The sequence below is a fragment of the Episyrphus balteatus genome, chromosome 3 (assembly GCF_945859705.1).
Source record: "Episyrphus balteatus chromosome 3, idEpiBalt1.1, whole genome shotgun sequence".
Lineage (NCBI taxonomy): Eukaryota > Metazoa > Arthropoda > Insecta > Diptera > Syrphidae > Episyrphus > Episyrphus balteatus.
Window position 1 is genome coordinate 82,467,673 of NC_079136.1, and position 21,871 is coordinate 82,489,543.

The following is a 21,871-nucleotide window of genomic DNA, read 5'->3' on the forward strand; positions in this document are numbered from 1 at the left end:
TTTTGCGATTTTTGAAACCCTATATCTCAGAAACTACTCATCGTAGGAGACTGAAATTTTGTGTGGTGTTTAGTTTTGACCAGTTCAACAAACGAAGCGAGTTTGAAAATTCTAGCATCTTTGGTGTGGAAGTTAGAGGGGGGTCGAAAATGGCCTGAGTTGTTTCCTGTAATTAAGGGTGTAGTGCCAAAGTTGCTAGAGAACTTGGCTGGGCACTACCGTGCCCCTTGATTAAACAAAAATAAAAATTTTGGCTTAAAAAAAATTAGGGTATAAAATGATCTTTACAGTATTGCGCTTGTTTAATTTTTTTTTTCATTTTTAATATTTTTTTGGAAAATTGCTATTCAGCCTATACGCAGCGAAGAAGGCCCATTCGATTTTTTACTTTTTGATCTAACCTACACGATCCAGCTTTTTGACGCATCATTATGCAAATCCAAATCACGCTGTATAAGAAAAACCGATATTAGTCTAGATTAAACTTTGAATATTTGTCTGTACGGATGTAGAGTTATTAATGGTTCCTTTTTTTTCAAATGCATTATTAATTGATAATGATAAATACCTACATAGGTACATAATATGTATTTCTGTTTTTATAAAAGCACAGAAGCTTCTTCTTCTTCGTAGACAAATATAACCACGACAAAAAAAAAAAATCGCAGGTGAAATTCCTCTGCCTCGAATTGATGAGGAAGGAATCAACAAAATAAAAGCATGCGCTTTACGAAAATATGTACACGAAATGTATCTATACAAAAGAACTAAGCACTACGACACTACTTACAAACAATTACTCTGCTTGCTACAGATTACAAAAAAAGCCGGTTCTTTTATTAATTTCTAAAAAAAAAAATCAAACTTCTTTAAAAGTCAAAGAATAATAATTTAAACCACAATGAATATCGGACGACACTTTCACTAAAAATTTTAGTAAATAAGTGTTTCTTGCTTGTTTTAGCAATATTAAGTTACATCATTTTTTTTTATTACAGATCGGAAATGTCAAAGAAGGAAATAATACCGAAAGATATAATTTAGCTGATAAAAATGCTGTGATTGATAACGATCAAGTTTTTTATAATTAAATTGTTATATTGTTTATTAGTTGTTTTTTTATCAATTGTAAACAAACATGGTTAAACCGGCACGGTACTAATTGAGTGAGTAATAAAATTTGAGTCACTTTCTTGGATATAGCAATAGCACACAAACCTTCTTGTTATAGAGAAAGACTGGATTTCATGTGTTCTTTTCCCTTTTTCATTTAATGCCAAACCATATGATTGATGGAAAGAGCGGCAAAATAAAATAACCAGTTTCTTTTTAAATCATCCCCAGACTATCAGTGATATGAATCACTTAAGGGCATACGTTTCTACTTCTTATTGATTTGACAACACAAGAAATAGTCTTTAATCTACATCAACTATCAAGAGTCTTTTCTTTATTTAGCTTCTCAGCATATACATATTTGCAAGACATTTTTGCATTTTTTAGGGTAATTTCAATTGCAAATGCATTATCGATTTCGAAATGTGACTCAACTTCAATGAAATAATTTTCACAGCGATTTGCATATCAAAGAAAAAAGACACTCGTTTAAAGACTTTCTGAACCAGGCACCAGGGATGAAATATCGACACCGAGAAATGTTGAAAATTGAATATAAAAAGAGTATGGAAAATGTTGCTACGTACTCGTTGATTTTAAACAAAGTAGAGCGGGTATTTTAGAAGGTAAACATTAGTTTTGTTAATATTTTTCATGTTATAGTGCAAATGAACAGAAATTTAAAAAATAATTTTAAAAAAAAATTTTTGTTTATACTTTAATATTAAAAATATTTAAATTCAAAAAAGATTAATTTCCCACTTTTTACAACAGCTCTTAGGCCCAATTTATTCACTCTCCATTATTTTTAAAGGCTCCATTAAAAATTATAAAACTGTCAAATCGCATACAAATTTTAAAATTTCCCTTTTTTAATGGCGACTTTAAATTTAATGGAGTGTGAATAAATTGGACCTTAGTAAAATTTTTGAAAACTTAAAAATTTCCCTGCTTTCGAAAAAAAAATATTTTTTTTGTTAATTCCGTTTTTGACATAGGTTTATTTGTTTGGAAGAATAGGATATTTTCATAAGATGCGCAACTACAACTTATGCAAACACATTTATACATTTTTTGAAGTTAATTAATAAATATAAAGAGGTATGTACCTATGTATATCCATTTCTCTGTCTAACATTCGCAGTTATTAAAAAAAAATAAAAATTTTTTCGACGTATCACGTGTCACAATGCAACCATATTTTTCAATCGTCATACTTCTTTGTCTATCTTCTTAGTTTCCAACTTGTTTATGCAACAACTTCCAACGAAAAAAAAAAAGGTTTCTTCGAAAAAACAACCCTGGTGGTAAATCTATGAACTAAAATCAGCCGTTAACAGAAAGTAACGACTTTTTGGCTTCAAAATTCTGCTTTTTTAGCGAAAATTCTGTTTTTCAAAATTCTGCTCTTTTCCTATTCTGTTTTTCAAAATTCTGCTTTTTGAAATTCTGCTTTTCAAAATTCTGCCAGCATTATATTTGAAAAAAAAAAATCTGCCAATTCTGTTTTTTTTTAATAGCATATGCGTTAGCTAAAGAATAATACACCTCATTAATGTAATTCAACATTAGTACTTTCATAAAAATTTTTTTGTTTAAGTGTCGCAAATATTTTTTAAAATGCATATACTAAATTTCTTTCAAATCAAATCTATAAACTAATTGGAACCGATGTTGTTTGATACAAAATATTCCTTTTCTTATATAATTTTTTTACTATTCATCTTTATTTGATAAATTAATACATTTTTTAATTATTTTCAGAAGTGACTATATGAAGAACCTTTTCTTAAGATTTTCAAATTCATTCATTTATAAAACAAAAATTAATATGCATTCAAAGAATGACAAATTATGCAGTTAAGTAATCAAATAAGCAGATAATTCTTCAAGAAGATGTTTTTACTGAATTCTTCAAAAAATTAAAAAAGTTTTGGAAAATGAAAAAAAAAATTTTGTCCTTAGACTCTCTTCATTATGTATTTTATAGCCTTTAACTCTATCAAATATTATACACTTTGGCCAAAAAACACGTGATTTTTGCGTTTTTTAGCATTTGAGTAGGGTTGCCGAGTACTTGTCTGCATTCGCGAGGTGGCAGCCGACATTTTTTAGATAGAAGGGAGTATTATTTCAAATTTGGTGTATAGTTTAGCATAAAAAGTTATACTGTTTTTTTCAAAGAAGATTTTTGTCAGTGTTGTTTTCATTTGAATGGGGTTGCAACATTTGTAGGGTAACGTTCTTTATATTATTTTATTATTTTTTTACTATTTTGACTTTCCTTTGGCATTTCAAAAATTTTGTTATCCTTCCAAACAACAAAGATTTGAATGTATTTGTGTGTGACAATTTTTCCTTTAAAATAGGGTTGCCACCTGGAAGTTGCCATTTTAGAAGTGGCAACCCTATTTTTTTATTTTCAGTATCAACTTATCTTTCATTTGACACTAATTTCAACCTCTAACCTTATGAGCTAAGTAATTCGACGGTCGCCGCTTGGACTATTATATTATACTTGTTTTTTAAAAGATTAATATTTCAGACTTTCTGTTTTCTTTTATTCCGTGCTGTTAATCTCTCAATCTGTCGAGTATCGAGTTCAGAGTTCGAACATTTCTCAGTTTTGAGGAAATTGGAGGAATATTGGATCTTCAATTATGATGTCTCCATCGTCAGCAAAGAATAAATTTATGCATTTTTGGTCAGTCACTTTGTCTTCAAAATGGTTATCAAGAACTGTAATAAAGACCAGAGGGATCAAGACACTCCAGCTAAACATCTTACTTTACTAAAAGCTCCATCATACGGGTTCATATTTTAGACCTTCTTTATAAGTATAAAATACGTTCCAATATTAGAATACACAATTTTATTTTTATTTAGTTATTTTTTAATAAATTAAATAATCGTCAGCTTTTCTTTTATTTCAAAAATAATTTAGTCATGAATTTAAATAAAAATATTAAATACAAATATTAAAGCAAAATATTAATTAAATTAAATTTTTGTTTGTCAATAAATACACTCAATGGGATAATTAAAATTAAATTAACAACTTCAGTCATAAACTAGGTACATTTTTTCAAATCATACGCTGCATAACAAGAGAATACTTCAATCCCGTGTATGATTATGTATCCAGTCCAGATACTGTGATACTCTTGTATAAACTCCAGGATATCCCGGTTCACCGCATTTATTCCCAAATGATACAATACCCAGTTGAATCCATCGAGTATCATATCGCATCATGAGCGGGCCACCAGAGTCACCCTATAAATTTTATATTTTTTGATTTTTAAGAATTAACTTTTATAAAAGTATTTTTTTCTTTTACCTGACAAGCATCAACCCCACCATCCGAATAACCAGCACATAGGAAATTTTCATTAATTGGTTGGAAATATGATCGATCACAATCTTCATTTCGCCAAATAGGTAACTCAGCTTGTCTTTGAGATGTTGACTCCTTGCCACCATAATATGTTGTTCCCCAACCTACAACTGTCGCCCTACGTCCAGGAAGTCGATCTTTTGGTGGCATTCTTCCAATCCTGGGTAAACATACTGGAATTACGTATTTAGACTTACGAACTGGGCGATCGAGCACTAAGATTGCAATATCATTGTAAAAGCCAATACGTGAAAATCTAGAAGAAACAAAATGCATTTTTAGCCAAGTAAACGAACCTTTTAGCCTTTTGTTATTACCTTTCATGAGCCCTAACTTCTCTCACTCCGAAAGTAACAGGTGCCGATGGTTCATCATCTGTTGATAGATCAATATCACCCAATCGAACAGTAAACTGTCTTGCTGCAAAACTATGTTAAAGAGAAAACTTTTAGTTAATCAACAAATTTATTTCAAAACCTTGTATACTCACGGTTTTTGCCTTGAATCCCTTGTACAATGCGCAGCTGTCAAGACATATTTCGATCCAACTAATGACCCTCCGCACCAGAACTCGGTGCGTTTTGGTCCATGTAAAAAGATTGCAGCCATCCAAGGCCATTGACCGTTCGGAGCTTCTGTACCACCCACAATACGTCCAGTAGAATGTTCTTGCTGTCCACAATCTTCTTGGTCAATCACTCCAGTCAAAATGTCTAAATCATTCGAATCTGGACCGAGAGCAGATGGTTCCACTGGCCGACTTGTCGTAGTAGTTGTTGTTGTTGTAGTAACCGGCTTCATTTGTGGAATCAGAACTAAATTCGGCGAGCTTGGCCGTTTGGTTGGTGGTCTACTAGTTGTTGTTGTGGAGGCTTGTGTTGGCCTGGGAGTCAGCCTCAAAGGCCGCTGAGTGGTCAAAACGGTGCTTTCTGACAATGGACAACATACTCCCGGAACAAAAAGGCTCTTAAAACATAGAGATTCGCGCAAGCTGCTAAGATTTAACAAAAGAGCTGGACAACTACTTAAGTCTTCACATCTTCCGGGTCGTCCATTCGGTGTCTTACAACGGTTTTCACCATCTTTTGCTAATGAATCATCAACAATCGCTGGAATATAGATCGGGGTAGATGTTGTCGGAGGGGAACTGGTCACTGTTGTACTTATTGTCGGTCTAACTGTGGTTGTAGTAAGAATTGCTGCTTCGATATTAGCTTTTTCAGTTGTTGATAACACAGTAGGCTTCTTCACTTTGTTCTTCTTCTTTTTCTTCTTTTTATTTTCAACAAAAGATTGAACATTTCCTTCATTAGCTTCACCAATTCGTTTAATTGGTTCAGGTTCGGTTAAAGTGTAGTTAGCAATTTCACCAATAGAGTTTTCCAAAACCGGAAATGAAGTTGTTGTTTTTGTATTTGTTGCTGTCGAATGATCTTCATCAGATTCTGATTTAGAATCTTGACCTCCTCGTGTCATATCAACAATGAAATGACCAACTGTGTTCAAAGCACCAAGAGTTTCTGAAATCCTATTAAAGGCAGATTGAGAGAGTAAACGTCCTTGTCCCGATTCGTTACTAGCACTTGAACTGTCACTCTCATCGTCGTAATAAATGTAATCACTGTCATCATCATCACTATCGCCATCATCATCACTTTCGTTTTTAACCTTGGATGAAGTTTCCTTAAAGCTTCGTGATATTCTTGTTTTTTCAACATCATAAGAAAAAGGGTTGTCCAAGTTTGACTGAAAAGGAAATGCTGCCTTAAAAGTAGATAGAAATCCTGGCTTCTAGCCGACTAAGACTCTGTCAAAATTTATGAGTCATTAACTTTTACTTACATTTATCAGTAGAAATTTTCTGTTGGCTGTGTCCGTTAACAATCAATGATAAGCTGATACAGATGGCAACTTAAAAGAAAAAAAAAAAGAAACGAAAGTTATTTTTTTAAGTAAAACATGTGGCAACTCTGGTTCATTTTAATTTTATGGAACAAAAATTAAAAAAATGTTTTTGGTCATGATTCTTGTTAATTTAAGTCACATAATAGCCAAAAAGTCAATCAAGTGAAAGTGACAAAGTTTAATTGATAAATCTTCTTGGAACGCGGTAAGTTTTTGTGGTTTGTCAGTTGTTGACAAGTAGGTAGTATGACGGTTTCGTTTGGTTTTTTTTTTTTCACTTTGAGAGTGACAAACCGGTTGATCGTAACTTTAGTTGGGTAAGGAAATGAATGGAGAAATTTGTTATGCGACCTTGAAGATGTTTAATTTACTTATACGCACGTATACGAACAGATGGATTGTTTAACTTTTAATTGACTGCTAACAGCAGTAGTAAATTTTTTTTCTTCGAATATTGTAGCAAAATTATTCATGGATTTTTTAATCAAAAAGATCTAATAAGACACATCAAGTATCATAGTAAAAGGTTTGCAGTAAGAAAGTATTTTAGGGTCTCTAAAAGGAGATCGTGTAAATTCCCAAAAAGTTGTCAATTTATTTTTAATCCCATGAAGTAAGCATCCTCCAAATACTTTTGAAAAAGAACTTGTCCAAATACGTACAGTTTTCTTATTTACATAACTGCCTTTAAAATCATAGGTTTAATTATAAGATTTTATATGGTTGATTATAAACTGTTTTACCAAGTATAATCTCCGAAAAAATAAATGGTATTGCGTTGCGAGGACTTATTGATACAAAATATTCCTTTATGCTTAATGTTTTTTCCATCTCATTTCTGTGTTATAAATGTTCCATAATTTGCTAGTTTACAAGTAAGTAAGATTCTCAAGGGGCCATTAGTGTCCAGAGAAGTTCTGTTAACTTTGGGAATACTCCATTATTAAAAGGAACAAAATCAGACTATTTACAACCCTCCTCTAACTTCTTTACCAAAGATGCTAGAAATTTTATCATTTTATGGCAAACACCTCAGAAAAAACTACAACTGAATGACTTTCTGACAGATATTTCTACTAACAATTTTGCTTCTATAATGCTTTACAGAAGCAACAACTGCATCTGTAAAGCTTTATAGAACCAAAATTGTTTGTCGGGATCTTTTAAAATATAGTAGAAACTTGGGATTTCGTAAAGTTATGAGTTTTGTGGTGTTTTAAAATCGAAAATTCTGTAATTTTTTATAACAAAACATTCCATACCATAAAATTGGCATATTATATTTTAAAAGTTTTACTTAAGGCCAGACACCAATTGGCCAGAAATACATCCCACCACATAGAACTAATGTAAAAAGCTCTTACTACAATTTTCGAATTTGTATCTCATTTGATTTGGTCACAAAAATTTTCACGTCCCTTACTTTGGCGGACACTTTGTGGCGGAATCAAAAAAAAATTATCTCATTAATTGTAGCTAATTAGATGCTAATTTGTTGCGCAAAACAAAAATAAGTCTGAGGTTAGCGGACAAAATCTGAAATGATTGAAATTAATGAGTTTAGTTGACCTCCAAATTAGTAGCTTTTTAAATGCTTTTCAATTACATTAACTTGTTTTTTGTAGCTTGAACAGTTTTTTTTGTTCTTCAAAATTCCGCTAAAATAAGACTGAAGTTAGCGGACGAAAGTAGGAAAATTAATATTTTTTTGATGCCCAAAATTGTAGCTAATTAAATGCTAATTTGTTGCGCAAAAATTAATTTTGTAGCTTCACCCGGTCATTTTGTATTGCAACTTAAAGTTTCAGAAGTGCACTTCCGGTTTGACGAGTCAGTGGAGACTTTTTTAAAAAATCACTTTTTTTTAATTTTTTTCTTTTGCAATTAATTGTAGCTTTTGAATACATTATTTTGATACAAACCCCAATTTTGTAGCTCAAACCGTTTTTGAAATATTCAAGATTTTGTTTTGAAAACATAGCTCAAAAGTGACCTTCTAAAATCCAAAAAAATGCGAAATTCAAACATTTTTTTTTGCACAAATTTGAAGTAACCTAGACTAAGACGAAGTCCAAAAACCTCGATTTTGTAGCTCGTTTAGTTTTTTTGTTATTCAATATTCCGCTAAAATAAGACTCAATTTCATATGTAACGGTCAAAATTTTCAAAAAAGTTGAATTTTTTTAATTTTTTTCTTTTCTAAAAATTGTAGCTTTGCAAAACAAAATTTGTTGCGCAAAAATTAGTTTTGTAGCTCCTCTCAGTCATTTTCTGTATTCAAAAGCTACAATTAATGGCAAAAGAAAAAATTTAAAAAGTCTTTTTTTTTAAATTACGTGCATTGGTACAGCGAACAGGAAGTGCACTTTTTAAACTTGAAATTGAAATAGAAAATGACTGAGAGGAGCTACAAAATTAATTTTTGCGCAACAAATTTTGTTTTGCAAAGCTACAATTGGGTTTGTATCAAAAATAATGTATTCAAAAGCTACAATTAATTGCAAAAGAAAAAATTAAAAAAAGTGATTTTTTAAAAAAGTCTCCACTGACTCGTCAAACCGGAAGTGCACTTCTGAAACTTTAAGTTGCAATAAAAAATGACCGGGTGAAGCTACAAAATTAATTTTTGCGCAACAAATTAGCATTTAATTAGCTTCAATTTTGGGCATCAAAAAAATATTAATTTTCCTACTTTCGTCCGCTAACTTCAGTCTTATTTTAGCGGAATTTTGAATAACAAAAAACTGTTCAAGCTACAAAAACCCAGTTAATGTAATTGAAAAGCATTTAAAAAGCTACTAATTTGGAGGTCAACTAAACTCATTAATTTCAATCATTTCAGATTTTGTCCGCTAACTTCAGACTTATTTTAGCGGAAAATTCAATAATTCAAAAACTATGCGAGCTACAAATTTTTGGTTTGCGCAACAAATTATCATTTAATTAGCTACAATTAATGAGATAAATTTTTTTTGATTCCGCCACAAAGTGTCCGCCAAAGTAAGGGACGTAAAATTTTCCAAAAATCATCCTTCATAATAATTTGTTAAAATAAAAAAAAAAAAAAAAAAACAAGCTAGATTTTCCTTGTTTTTCGGAGAAGAGAAGATTAATTCAATGTTTAAAACAATTAAATTTTGAAAAAAAAGCTTTTTATACGATTTTTGGACACTTTTCCTTATTTTGAAAATTTTTGATTTATCTTTGGTTTATTTTAAATTAATTTTTTAATAAAATGTTCAAATAAACTGAAAAGAATTTATTTTGCTCATAAGAAAGTGATTAGATGTAAGTCATTTACAACTGCAAAAAAGTGGTGTTTTGTTTCATCTCAAAAGTTCAATTTCCCAGGGGGACTATTCCGGTTCTGTGATAAGCTCAATGAAAACACTGTTCACAATTTAAATTGAAAAAAATATCCGTCTATGTATTTCTTGTTCGAAAAAAAAACACTCATACGCCATACACATTTATTTTTATTGAAAAATTACATATGTATTTCGTTCTGTTGATGAGTTTTTTTTTTCAATGTAGAAAAATGTTTTTTTTGCACCAAAATACGGGTTGAAACTGTAATAACAAGTTCCAATAACCCACATATTGAAAATAAACATAATATTTTTTTCAGGTCATTGAGAGTTAATTGGTATTTAATTTACCTTCTAAAAATACATCAATTCTGTTAATATTATATCGGGTTTTCCTATAACCTTGTCCTAAACTGTGTTTAATGCTTACAATTTTTGTTGTTTAAAAAAATTACGAAATAAGTATTACAATTACCACCCCTTTTTCAATTTAACACGCAATGTTCTTAAATCAAAGAAATCTTTTTCTTTCGGTGTGCTATTTCAATTTTAATAGTAAAGCTAATTTGAAGCCAAAAGTCAAAATCAACTTCGACTTCGAAAATCGGCAATTCGACGAATATTGAAAAAGAAAATATTAAATGCACAAATTTTCCATTGAATTTTTGTTTAGGCAGAAAACTTTTTATTTGCAAGAATATTTTTTTAATATAAAATGCATAAATGTATAAAATGCAGTTTAACGACGGCAAAACGGGTTGTCAGAAGTGGTAAACAATTAAGAAGAACAAAACTTCGCAAAAATTACCACTTTACAAACCACGAAAAGAAACTCGCCTCCAATAAAATAAAAATTGTGTTAGAAATTGTAGATCGAAAGTTTTGTAGAAGGAAATAGCTTTGCACTTAATGACACTGCCTTCACAGTTATGCAGACAACTTAAAATAATCCTTCTCTCTACGAAGGTCATACAAATAGGAATTTAGCCCTCGTGGCCCACTTAATTCATTTTTTTTTCCTTTGAAAAATCACCGGTTGCAAATTCGACTTGCACGACATGTTTTTTTTTTACTGGAGGCGAGTTTATTTTCGTGGTTTGTAAAGTGTAAATTTTTGCGAAGTTTTGTTCTTCTTAATTGTTTACCACTTCTGGACAACCCGTTTTGCCGTCGTTAAACTGCATTTTATACCGGTTTTTAGCTTAATTTTTAGCGAGAAGTCATGCTGTTCTGATCATTGCACATCCATCGGCCAATGTTGTGACTGAGTTACATCGACTTTTAATGTTGTTTCGATACCCTTGGATATTGCGCAAATAACTGCTTACTAAATTTTAACTTGTGTTTGTTTTTGACCCAATGCATCGTTAGTTTCGGCCTAATTCAAAGACTTCTTTTATTTCCCCCATTTTTTTCGCGCCTAAGGATTTTTCACGACCAGTTTTCATCCTTACACGTTATACACAATCAGATTTATTGACAGACACAATTTTGAGTCCAATTGACCCATGCAACTCATAATTTATTAACATTTTTGCTTTTGAACCTATTCCGATGAGCCAAAAAATATGCTTGATTTTATGACTAGATTTGGTCTAGCTACCGTGTGAGAAGAACGGTAGGCCCTAGGACATTTTTTTTTCTCCTAAACTAAGCGCATTAAGATGTTCTCCCGTTACATATATAAAAAAGATGTGCCATTGCATTAAACACCAAGACAGGCTAAAAGTAAGATGAACTAAAATGTGAACCTATTCAGATGAGCGGCAGTGTATTTGCAAGAATATTTTTACTGCAGTAATTTTTTAAATTCAAATCTCGAATTTTCAATTCGGTTTTATGGAAAAATTTTAAAAGGAGTTTTTGGATTTCTTTGGAATTTACTACCTATCTATTACACTGGTTTACAAGGGTTTTGTTGCCGAAACAAAACATGAAAAACAACTGAGGATATCTCAGGCAGTAATAAAGATATCGGAAAGATTTAAACAGGTTTTAAAAGGTGGAAAATAGTTCTTATAAAAACCGTTCGAAATTTAAAAATCAAAAAATGTTCCCTATTTAAAAGAATAAGGTCCGAAGTACTACATTTTCTAACGGTAATATTTCAAAAACGGGAGCTGATTAATTTTTTTTGACTTCGGATTCGAGTTCAGCACACCGAAAACTTTCAGAAAAGTATATTTTTGTTTCGGCCACAAAAAAAAACGTTTAATTTTGTTAACTAGTGTTATCAAACATGTTTAAGAAAACATTAGCTGTGTTTTATTTTCCTCGTGATCCAGATCAGACCATGAATTTATTTGCGAAACAATAACAAAACAAAATCCTACTTTTGTTGTAAAGCTAAGCTAATAAAAACAATGATCTGATCTGGATCACGAGGAAAATAAAACACAGCTATTCATTAAGTTAATTAAAAGGATAAGAAATTGGTAGGAAATCGATCCAATCCAGTCATTGATGAAATATACTTATACATACAGTAATTAAAGGATAAAGATATAAATATCACAAATCATAATGTTAGGTACATGTAGTATAATTTGCATTTATTTGCATCTTGGGTTGCGGATCTTGATCCAAAACTTTTTAGTTTAATATTGCAATGTATCCATACATTATATACCTACATTCTTATATCTCGATATCCATCGATAAGTAAATCACCAGTCTCATTAGCTAAACCACTGCTTGTGGAACCCTATTACGTCAAAATATTGCTCACTAGCTTTGCATACAAAACTCGACACACTTTCCCAAAACGTCAAGACTTTTTTTTAACTTAACCCACCATCCATTAAAAAAATAACAAACTCAATAAACAAGAGCATAACAATTATTTCAACTAAAGAAAAAAAAAAACCAAACCTAAATGGCTTGGAGTAGTTACATTTATAATAATTTAAAAAACAAACAAAATAAGTGAATACGATGGGGCAACCACAAAGGTGTCCCATGTGCTGCGCTGTGAGCGAGGCCACAATGCGTGATGATTCACTTGATGGGAAATATTCAGCACATCTACTTATCGCGTTCCACGCACATAACATATTTTGTATAGCATGTGTACGTTTGTTGCATAATGCATATAATATAGCGTGACGCTACCATGAGATGATTGGTGACATAAAACTTCAGACAACTTTTTAGACGAGTTTTTCGAGTCGGATTTCCGACACTACCGAAGCCAACACCACCACCTCGCCCGCCACTACAGGGCTCAAATTATTGCATCGTGTCTCGTCGTCGAACATTGGACTCTTTTAACAGCTGCTGGTCGGAAAATTTGTTACCAGAAAAATTACTATTCAAAGAATGACGTCATATTAGAAAGTTACAAATACATTATTAAGGATGAGATTTGTTTTGTTTTCTTTTGTTTTGAACCTCACGGTTCGCGTTCCACCCAGCTGATATGAAAAGACTTTGGTTGCAATATGCAACAAGACGACACAGAGGATTTCCAACAATTGATTTTGCAAAAGTTGTTAAGTTGAAATGGTATTTCCACCGCCGCCGATGCTGCTGTTGCTGTTGATTTCACTTTCTTTCCAGTTTATTTATATGCTTTTAATTTATTTTATTGTTATTAATTTTGTTTGTTGTCTTTTTCTTTCTTTTTAATATCTTTCTGCATTCCGGATGGCGCCGAAAGTGTAAATAAAAATAGTCAAAGAGGTTGGACAAATTTTGTTAAACAATTAATAGACCAGTTCCAATGTTAGCCAAATTTAGTCAAAAAGGATGAATTTTTGTATACTCTTGAAACGTAATACAAACTTTTTCACAAACAAAACTTTTTATTCGCAAACCTTAAGTTCATAGAAGTAGTTAAAAAGTTGTTCAATTGGTACATGATCAACGTAATTTTCCAGACTATACCTACACAAAAAAAAATAGCAACGGAAGGCTTTCAGTGATTCGTGACGTACGCCAACTCATGCTCTCTGTAAAAGCATCCAACTTAGTTCTTCATTTATTTTTATGAACAAGATACACGAGATTGCAACCAGGCAAAGGGTATTACAACTTTACGAGTGCAATGTCTTTTACTTTTTTACGGTGGGTTGTTGTAACTTGTAAATGATACCCGTTTGAGTATTTCCGTTTCAAATTCCGTAAACAAATCCTTTTGACCAAAGGCATTACCAGTTTATATAGTGAGAGTTAAATCGAAAAAAATACTTGATACATTACGAATTACGATAAACTTGTGTACGTAGGAGTATTTCCACACTAGTCGTTATGTCATCGTTCAAGAGAAAATTAAAAAAAAAAAATAGTCAAAACAGTATTGCAATTTGCAACTTTTTAAGATTTATTGTAGTGATTATAGCAGAAAATAACAGGTAAAAAAGAGGTGTAAATAAATTGGTTATTTAGCAATTCGAGTTTCAAACAAGTTGCTCATACAATCATTGGAAATTCCACATATTACCGCAGATGTTAAAATAGTCACATCCGTGTTATAAATCAAGGTTGTGAAGAAGTATAATTTTAATACCTCAACAAGACCTTGAGTAAATGCTTAATATGTTTTATAGATGTTTTTTTTGGCAAAATATGATAAAAAAGGATTTGCTGACGGATCGCAATTCATAGGTATAAGCCTTTTGATGGCGCGCAACTCCTACTATTGCAGAAATCAATCTAGAGAAAAATAACATAGGGCTTTTGACCGGACCTACCTACCATTTTGACGTGCTGAATCCGAATATGAAGTCATTTTTTCCCAAAAACCCTCAAAGTTTTAAGTAAATTGCAAAAAAACAATGAAAACCGCATTAAAATTAGGGATTTCTGCAATCTATTCATAATTTTGAGGGTGGGCAAAACTAACTTTAGATTAAGATTCCCCAAGTAAAAATAGAAATTGAATTTTTAAAGAAAAAAATCTTGAGCGCCGCACCACCGCTGCACCACCGCCGTTTGCAGGAATTTTCGCCGCACCCACCGCCGCACCACGACCGCAGCAAGTCCGCACTATTTCATTTTTAATGAAAAATTCGGTGCACGACCGTCCACACTATTTCATTTTGTATGAAAAATTCGCCGCACCATGATACATAATTTTGAAATTTTGAAAAATAAAAAAAAACTACCGGTGACAAGGAGATTTGAACCCGAGCACTTTTAATTAGAAGTCCAACGCTTTAACCACTTTACCACCAAGTCATGTTTGCTTGAACTGGCAGTTTGTTACTTAAGGCAAAATAACATTGAAAACGACTTAAACATTTGTATAAGTACGAGAATAGAATTTTTTTCATACAAAATGAAATAGTGCGGACGTGCTGCAGTCGTGGTGCGGCGGCGTTGGTACAGCGATTTTTTTTTCATATTTTTCTTCTTTTTTTTTTTAATGAAACGGTGCGGACGTGCTGCAGCGGTGGTGCGGCGGTTTAGAAATTTTTGATCATAGTGCGGACGTGGTGCAGCGGTGGTGCGGCGGAATTCCATTTTTACTCGGGTCAGCACGTCAAAATTCATAAAGTTAGGCAGGTCCGGTCAAAAGTATTGGCACTTTATTTTGTGGGCCTGTGTTATCATGTATGTATATTAGAAAAAATGAACAGTATTTAAAAATTTATAGCAACCAAAAACGATATCAAATTTTTTTAAATTTATTTCCAAACCTTTTTTCTAAAAATTTAGACCATAACAGATTTTCAACCATTAGTAAACACACAAAATATAGTTTAAACCGGTCTCGGAATTCTAAAAAACGGCAAAAAAATGTTGTAGTTTGAGATTCATTTCATGAAATCTACACTCAATTTAGCGCTTGAGCATAGTAAAAAAAATATTTTCAAAAAGAACAAGTAAGAAAATCTGAAATTGACCGAAAAAATGACTGAGTAAAAAATCTTTAAAATCTGAAAATATTAAAAGACGATTTTTTGACGATAACTTGAAATTTTGAGGGTCTATGAAAAATTTCAAGTGCAGAAATTTGATGTACTCATTAATACCTACAACCTCTGGTAGGTCACTTGCAAAGTAATTGACACGATTTTTATTTTGTAACACAGTGTAATTTATCTCGTTATTTGGCTTCTTCAACTACCTTTCATTTAGTACCAAATGTACTGAAAGAATGAGTTTTCGAGTACGACTTATGATCAGAAGGCCAACAGTTACAGCAGTCTTGACTGAAACTAAACTTTTTCGTATTTCGGAAGGAAGGTCTATCTGTGGAAATCGAAATAGTGTTTTTGCCATTCTTATAAAAAGCACTGCATTGATTGGTACACTTTTATTTAGTTTGATACTTTTATTTTTACTTTGATGCTTTAGGGCAAGTTTTGTATTCGTAAAAATATGGAACTGGAGATAATATGACATTACGATGATAGAGAATGTTAAAAAAGTGGGTCTTTAAAAAAAAAAATTTTACCGTTATTAACGGTACCTGCCATAGAACCGTTTTCTTGATTTCTGATTTTCTCATAAGCGACTTTTAATGGATTTGAACGAAAATTTTTAAAAACGTACATATTTTAACCTTAATGTTAATATTACGAAAAATCAAAAATATTATTCTTGGAATTAAAAAAATCAATTTGAAAAAAGCAAGAACGGATCAATGAATTTTTTGATTTTCTTTTTTATTATTTTAATTAATATTTCCTTTCAAATGGCATATTAATATTTTTTTTGTTCTGGAAATTACATCAAAGACAATCCAACTAGAAAAAGCACTTCATATTTCTAAATTAAAAATTGCCAAAGAAGGAGTTCTGCGATATTTTTAAAACAAAAAAAGAGTGCCTATATCTACACATGTTCACGCGATTGAAGTTATACTTCTCATATCACTCATTTAGTAAATTCACACCTTAACAAACAAAACTGTTTTACAATTATGAGAACTAACAACTAGATGGTGCTAAGATCACTTCGACATTCATGTCAAAAGAACAAATTTTCAATCGGTACAAACGCCGGAAAAGAAATATAACTTCAAATAAATTGCACGACTGGGGTCGCACGTACTTGCTCTTATGCTTAAAGTGACTATAATGTTAAAGCTTTTTATTCAAGAAATTTAAAATTTGATATTTTGAAGAAATTTCATAGCATAAAAAAATTAAATCTCTTTTTATAATTAATTAAACTCCGTTTTAAATTTTCTTAAAAAAAAAAAACAAATATGCCATTTTATTTCTTGTATAAAAAGGTATTTTTAGAAAAAAATTTTCGAAAATTGTAGGAGCCGTTTTTTAAAAAAATTATTTTTTATATATAAAAATTTTTTAACATTTTTCAAAAAAAAAGTTGGTATGCCATTTTGAAGAAATAATTAATTTACACATAAAAACTAAATTTCAAAATTTTTCATTGATCCGCTTTCAAAAAATTGATTTTTCAAAAAAAAATTTTGAAATATTTTTTAAAAAACCAAAAATGCGTTTTTTGAAAATTTTCTTAAATTTTAATATTATCTTTACTTACACACTTTTGTATAAAATTTTTCATTTAAATCGGGTTAATGGTGTACGAGATATTCAGAAACGAAAAAAACCGTTCTATGACAGGTACCGTTAATAACGGTACAAAAAATATTTTTTTTATTTAAAAAGTTAGCTCTTATGTGTAGTACTACACACAAAAATTTTAATCAAAATCGTTAGAGCCGTTTTTGAAAAAAATTAACTTTTCTATTTCCGTTATATGGCAGGTACCGTTAGTTTTGGTCATAAAAAAAAAATTTCAATTTCCCCTCTAGGGAATCACCAAAAACTTCTAACTACCAAGTTTGAAGAAAATCACTTCACTCGTTTAGGCTGCAGCTCCAGATAGAGACAGACAGACAGACAGACAGACAGACAGACAGACGGACAGACAGACAGACAGACAGACAGACAGACAGACAGAATTGCCGGACCCACTTTTTTGGCATTCTCCATCATCGTAATGTCATGTAAAATTGTTATCTCGAGTTCGATTTTTTTTACGAATCCTAAACTTGCCCTATAGTACCTATATCGCAAGTAAAAATTTAGGAATATGTGTTTACAACCATTGATGGCACTTTAACCCACATCTTTCTTATTTTAATCTATGTGGGTTTATTTAATTTTGGCATTGTTCTTTAGAAATTGAATATCGTAGAGAAATTTGAGGACCATCGCCACAAAATAACACCTACACTACCAAAACCCATGAAATATATTCCTAATTTTAAAAAGATAGTTAGTATTTTTCAACGCATCCGAACGGCTAAAGTGAGATGCACTATTTCATGACAATGATAGTCTTGGAGAATTTTTCAATGGCTACCGGAAATTACACCAGAATTTTTTATGTGAAAAACGACAGAATTTTTTTTTGCGAAAAATTGGAAAAAAGCCAAGAAAATAATAATTACGATAATAATTTTTAACATAATGAAATCAATTTGCCATTCAACCACCTCGCAAGAGGCACTAGCCCTGAAAAAATGTTAAGGTAGTGAGGGCTGGATGTGTGAGCCCTGGCGTTACGATTCATCGCACTAGTTATTGCAACACGGGGTACTACCCATATTAAATTTAAAAATGTTCATGTGACCTGTCTTCAAAAATGCATTTTGAGCGAGATTATGAAGTGCAGATCAGATTAACATTTTCTATATTTAATTGTTATCGCTCATTACAAATCATAATAAATGTAAAGTTTTATGTTTTATTTGGGCTTTGATGATCTTTATTTTTGGATGCAATTAATGAAACACTAATTCATCCTTTTGTTACCCTACGTTTCGCCGGTTTCTTTCCAGCTTCCTCAGGGGATTTTTACTTGATTTTAGTGGTAAAAATTAAATTTTAGTACATTTTTATTGTTTTTTGTTGAATTTAAAATTTTTAAATAATGAATTTAATAAATTAACATGAAAAACTAAACAAAACACTACAACAAAAACTTAGAGCTATTATCACAATTTCTTATCACAGACTTTAATTTATGGCAACACTCAATTAAATTAAAGTCTGTAATAAGAAATTGTGATAATAGCTCTAAGTTTTTGTTGTAGTGTTTTGTTTAGTTTTTCATGTTAATTTATTAAATTCATTATTTAAAAATTTTAAATTCAACAAAAAACAATAAAAATGTACTAAAATTTAATTTTCACCACTAAAATCAAATAAAAATCCCCTGAGGAAGCTGGAAAGAAACCGGCGAAACGTAGGGTAGCAAAAAGATGAATTAGTGTTTCATTAATTGCATCCAAAAATAAAGATCATAAAAGCCCAAATAAAACATAAAACTTTAAATTTCAATCATATGATCAAAAATTCACATACACAATAAATGTAATTATTTTTTCCCTGCTACTGAACTTAATAACAAATTGATTTTCGTCGTGAATCAAGACGTGCCAATTATATGACAGTTTTGTTCTATAAATAAATAAATAAATATATTTTTATGCCCCAAAAATGCTCCAAAAAGGGATGGATTTCCTTGATTTTTTTAAACCAAGCGAAGCACAATAAGTATTCCGAGCTTGTTATCACAATATCTGTTGTTGCGCCTCGTAGTTGATTTCATTATATTTCACAAAAATATATTTTTGTAGTTAATTTCAACAAAAGGTTTTCACCTCAACTGTTTTGTTTCAAACATTTTTATTATTTAAATGGTTCATTTTGATTGATTTAATCATTTTTTTTTTTTTTTTTCAAATGTATTAAAATAAAACACATCATTTAACTAACATTTATTTTAATCCTTACCCAAACATATCCATATAACGTGGGTTTCCATAATAAATTTTATAATCCAATTAGCTCTTGTTATATCCACATTCGGATTACTGTTGATTTGTTTGTTAAATAAACGTAACTCACTATAAAACAACACAATGAACAATACAACGAACTCGAATTGTATTTATCTTTAAGATATCGTGTGGAATTTTTCAAGACCCCACTGTACAAACGAAACAATTGAAATCGAAAGTCTTTTTGCAAAAGACAATTTTGAAATTAAAAAGAAATACAAAATAACTCGGATTTTTGTTTGATACTGATTACAATAAGTTATGTTTAACACAGCGGAATTAATAAACTTAAAAACAGGGTGTATGGCAGACAGCACGATTGTAATTGTCGGATGGAATTTATGAATTATAGAATCAAGCACTATTAAAATGTGAACAATGTAGTTGAACAAAATGTTTTCACTTTTATTTGCACCACACAAGATTTTGGATTGAACACAGTTAAATGCTTACACTTAAGTGCATATTGTGACAAAACCTAAGAGAGTAGAGTTGGCAGTTAATAGGAATATACTTAGGTTTGGGGTCTTTAGGTTCACGTATAGGTTTGTGTTGTTGATTGTTGCAACTTCCGAAGGTGAGTGCCAGCCGCCGAAGACTGAAACTTTGTTTTGGCTTTTTGAATTCAAAGTGTATGAATTGGAATATACCTACACACGTAGTATCAGGTAGTAAGTATAGTTGTGGAATGGAGCTGGAGCCCCACTTTTGCGGTTGCTACTGAGATTATAGTCGACTATAGACACTATAACCACTACAGATGCCGCTGTTGCTGCTTAGCATTTCTCCGAAGCGAGCAAGCATTTCACGGTCCACTATGTCGACTCATAATCACTTTTCCTTTTTAATGACTATTCATCGCGAAGGGGTTTTGTAATATGTTGTTGGATCAGTTGGAAGTTCGCTCAATGCTGTTGCTGCTCTTGGCTATATAGTAGATGCAATAAAAAAGAAGTAAGTATCTACCTCCTCAGCATCTGGCTTTGGATTTGGATATATATGTGTATCATAAGTTTTTTTGTTATTTAACAGTTTCTTTTATTTTTTTCACTTTGTTTTTATTTTTTTCTTTTTTTATTATTATTTTCTTTTTCTGTCGCTCCGCAATTTTTTAAAGAGCGAAATTATTATACGCTGTACTGAACATTTCGAGTCATTTAATTGGTACAACATTTTTTTTTTATTGAAGTTGAGGAGGTGGTGAAAGGTTGTGTGTTTGCATATTTGTCCAATTAAAAAACTTTACAATGAAACATGAAAATATTAATTTAAGATTTTAATACTTTAGGGAAAGAAATTGTATACCCACAAGTTGTTTTCAGGAGAAAAAATAAAAATGGTAGTTAAGTTTCAAAAATAGTTGAAATTTATATTGAAAACTTAACCTAAAAAATATGTCTGTAATTATTTACCCGGATTTAGGGTACTGAACTTTATACTTAACTATAAAATATTTAAAAAAAAAATATCAGATTCAGTTCAAAGATTCTATTCTTTAAAAAAAAAAAAACAGCGTTTGGAAAAATTTGAACTAACTAAATATTCCTTTCCACAATGAAAGTATCTTACGCACACACATATTTCTCTGCAGAAATTAAAATAGTTCGATTAATAAAATTTCTAACAAAAATATGAGAAATTGTTATTTTTATAAACCTGCACCCAGGGTTCAAACCTTGCTCCGATCGGAGCAAATTTGCTCCACTTTTGAGGAACAAAAGAAATCTACTCCACCGCTCCGATTTTTCGAGATTTACTCCACTTTTTCCACAAAGAAAAATTGTTTTACTAAACTAACCTAACTAACCGGATTAGAATGTTTGAAATTGAAATTGTATTTATTTTAGAATTACAAACACATTTTTGAACCACCACTTGCATTTATGAGATTTATAAAACAATATAAATTCTCATCCACACAGGCCTATTCCTGACATTTATTTGAATGGTGTAGTGCTTCCAAAGTGTGAAAAGTTTAAGTTTCTGGGGTCTATGATAAATAACGAAGGTACTTGTGATGACGATATCAATCATCGCGTAAGCGTAGGGTGGATGAAGTGGCGGGAAAATTCTGCTATCTTCTGTGATCGAAAAATGCCCCCTAAGCTGAAAGGAAGGCTCTACACCGCAGTTGTGCGTCCAGCACTCACATACGGTTCACAATGTTGGACAATGTACAAAAAGTATGAGAGTAAGTTAACGGCAGCTGAGATGAAGATGCTTCGCATGACAGCAGGAGTAACAAAGCTTGATAGAATTAGAAGTACGAAGATCCGAGGAAGCCTTCATGTTAAAAACACCATCTCCCAAAAAATTGAACACGACCGACTCAGTTGGTATTGCCATGTTCAAAGGAGAGATCCTGAGAACCCCGTC

At 31.3% G+C, this 21,871-nt stretch overlaps 1 protein-coding gene and 1 long non-coding RNA gene across 3 annotated transcripts in view; one reads left to right on the top strand and one right to left on the bottom strand.

Moving 5' to 3' along the window:
• Nucleotides 1–21,871, top strand: part of LOC129915423 (uncharacterized) — a 158,944-nt gene that overhangs the window by 111,481 nt on the left and 25,592 nt on the right. The window contains exon 3 of one of the 2 annotated variants that reach the window (XR_008772298.1): nucleotides 999–1,069. The exons of the other annotated variant lie outside the window; for it this stretch is intronic. This is a non-coding gene — a long non-coding RNA (uncharacterized LOC129915423). Of the gene's footprint in view, nucleotides 1–998; nucleotides 1,070–21,871 lie in introns of those variants that run through there. 2 annotated transcript variants of the gene reach the window in all.
• On the bottom strand, nucleotides 4,038–20,395 carry LOC129915416 (proclotting enzyme). Its single transcript, XM_055994932.1, has 6 exons — nucleotides 19,449–20,395; nucleotides 6,356–6,424; nucleotides 5,004–6,273; nucleotides 4,831–4,941; nucleotides 4,457–4,769; nucleotides 4,038–4,392 (listed from the first exon to the last, which is right to left on the bottom strand). The coding sequence occupies exons 1-6, from the start codon at nucleotides 19,477–19,479 to the stop codon at nucleotides 4,234–4,236; spliced, it is 1,953 nt and encodes a 650-aa protein (XP_055850907.1). The 5' UTR covers nucleotides 19,480–20,395; the 3' UTR covers nucleotides 4,038–4,233.

What these genes read in the sequence shown, in the direction of transcription:
- LOC129915416 (XM_055994932.1), bottom strand. Translation starts at nt 19,479, where the DNA reads ATGGAAACCCACGTTATATGGATATGTTTGG. An exon ending in GAAAATTTCTACTGATAAAT is followed by an intron (nt 6,274 to 6,355) that starts GTAAGTAAAAGT and finishes CTTTTAAGGCAG; the next exon opens with CATTTCCTTTTCAGTCAAAC. An exon ending in AGGGATTCAAGGCAAAAACC is followed by an intron (nt 4,942 to 5,003) that starts GTGAGTATACAA and finishes TCTTTAACATAG; the next exon opens with TTTTGCAGCAAGACAGTTTA.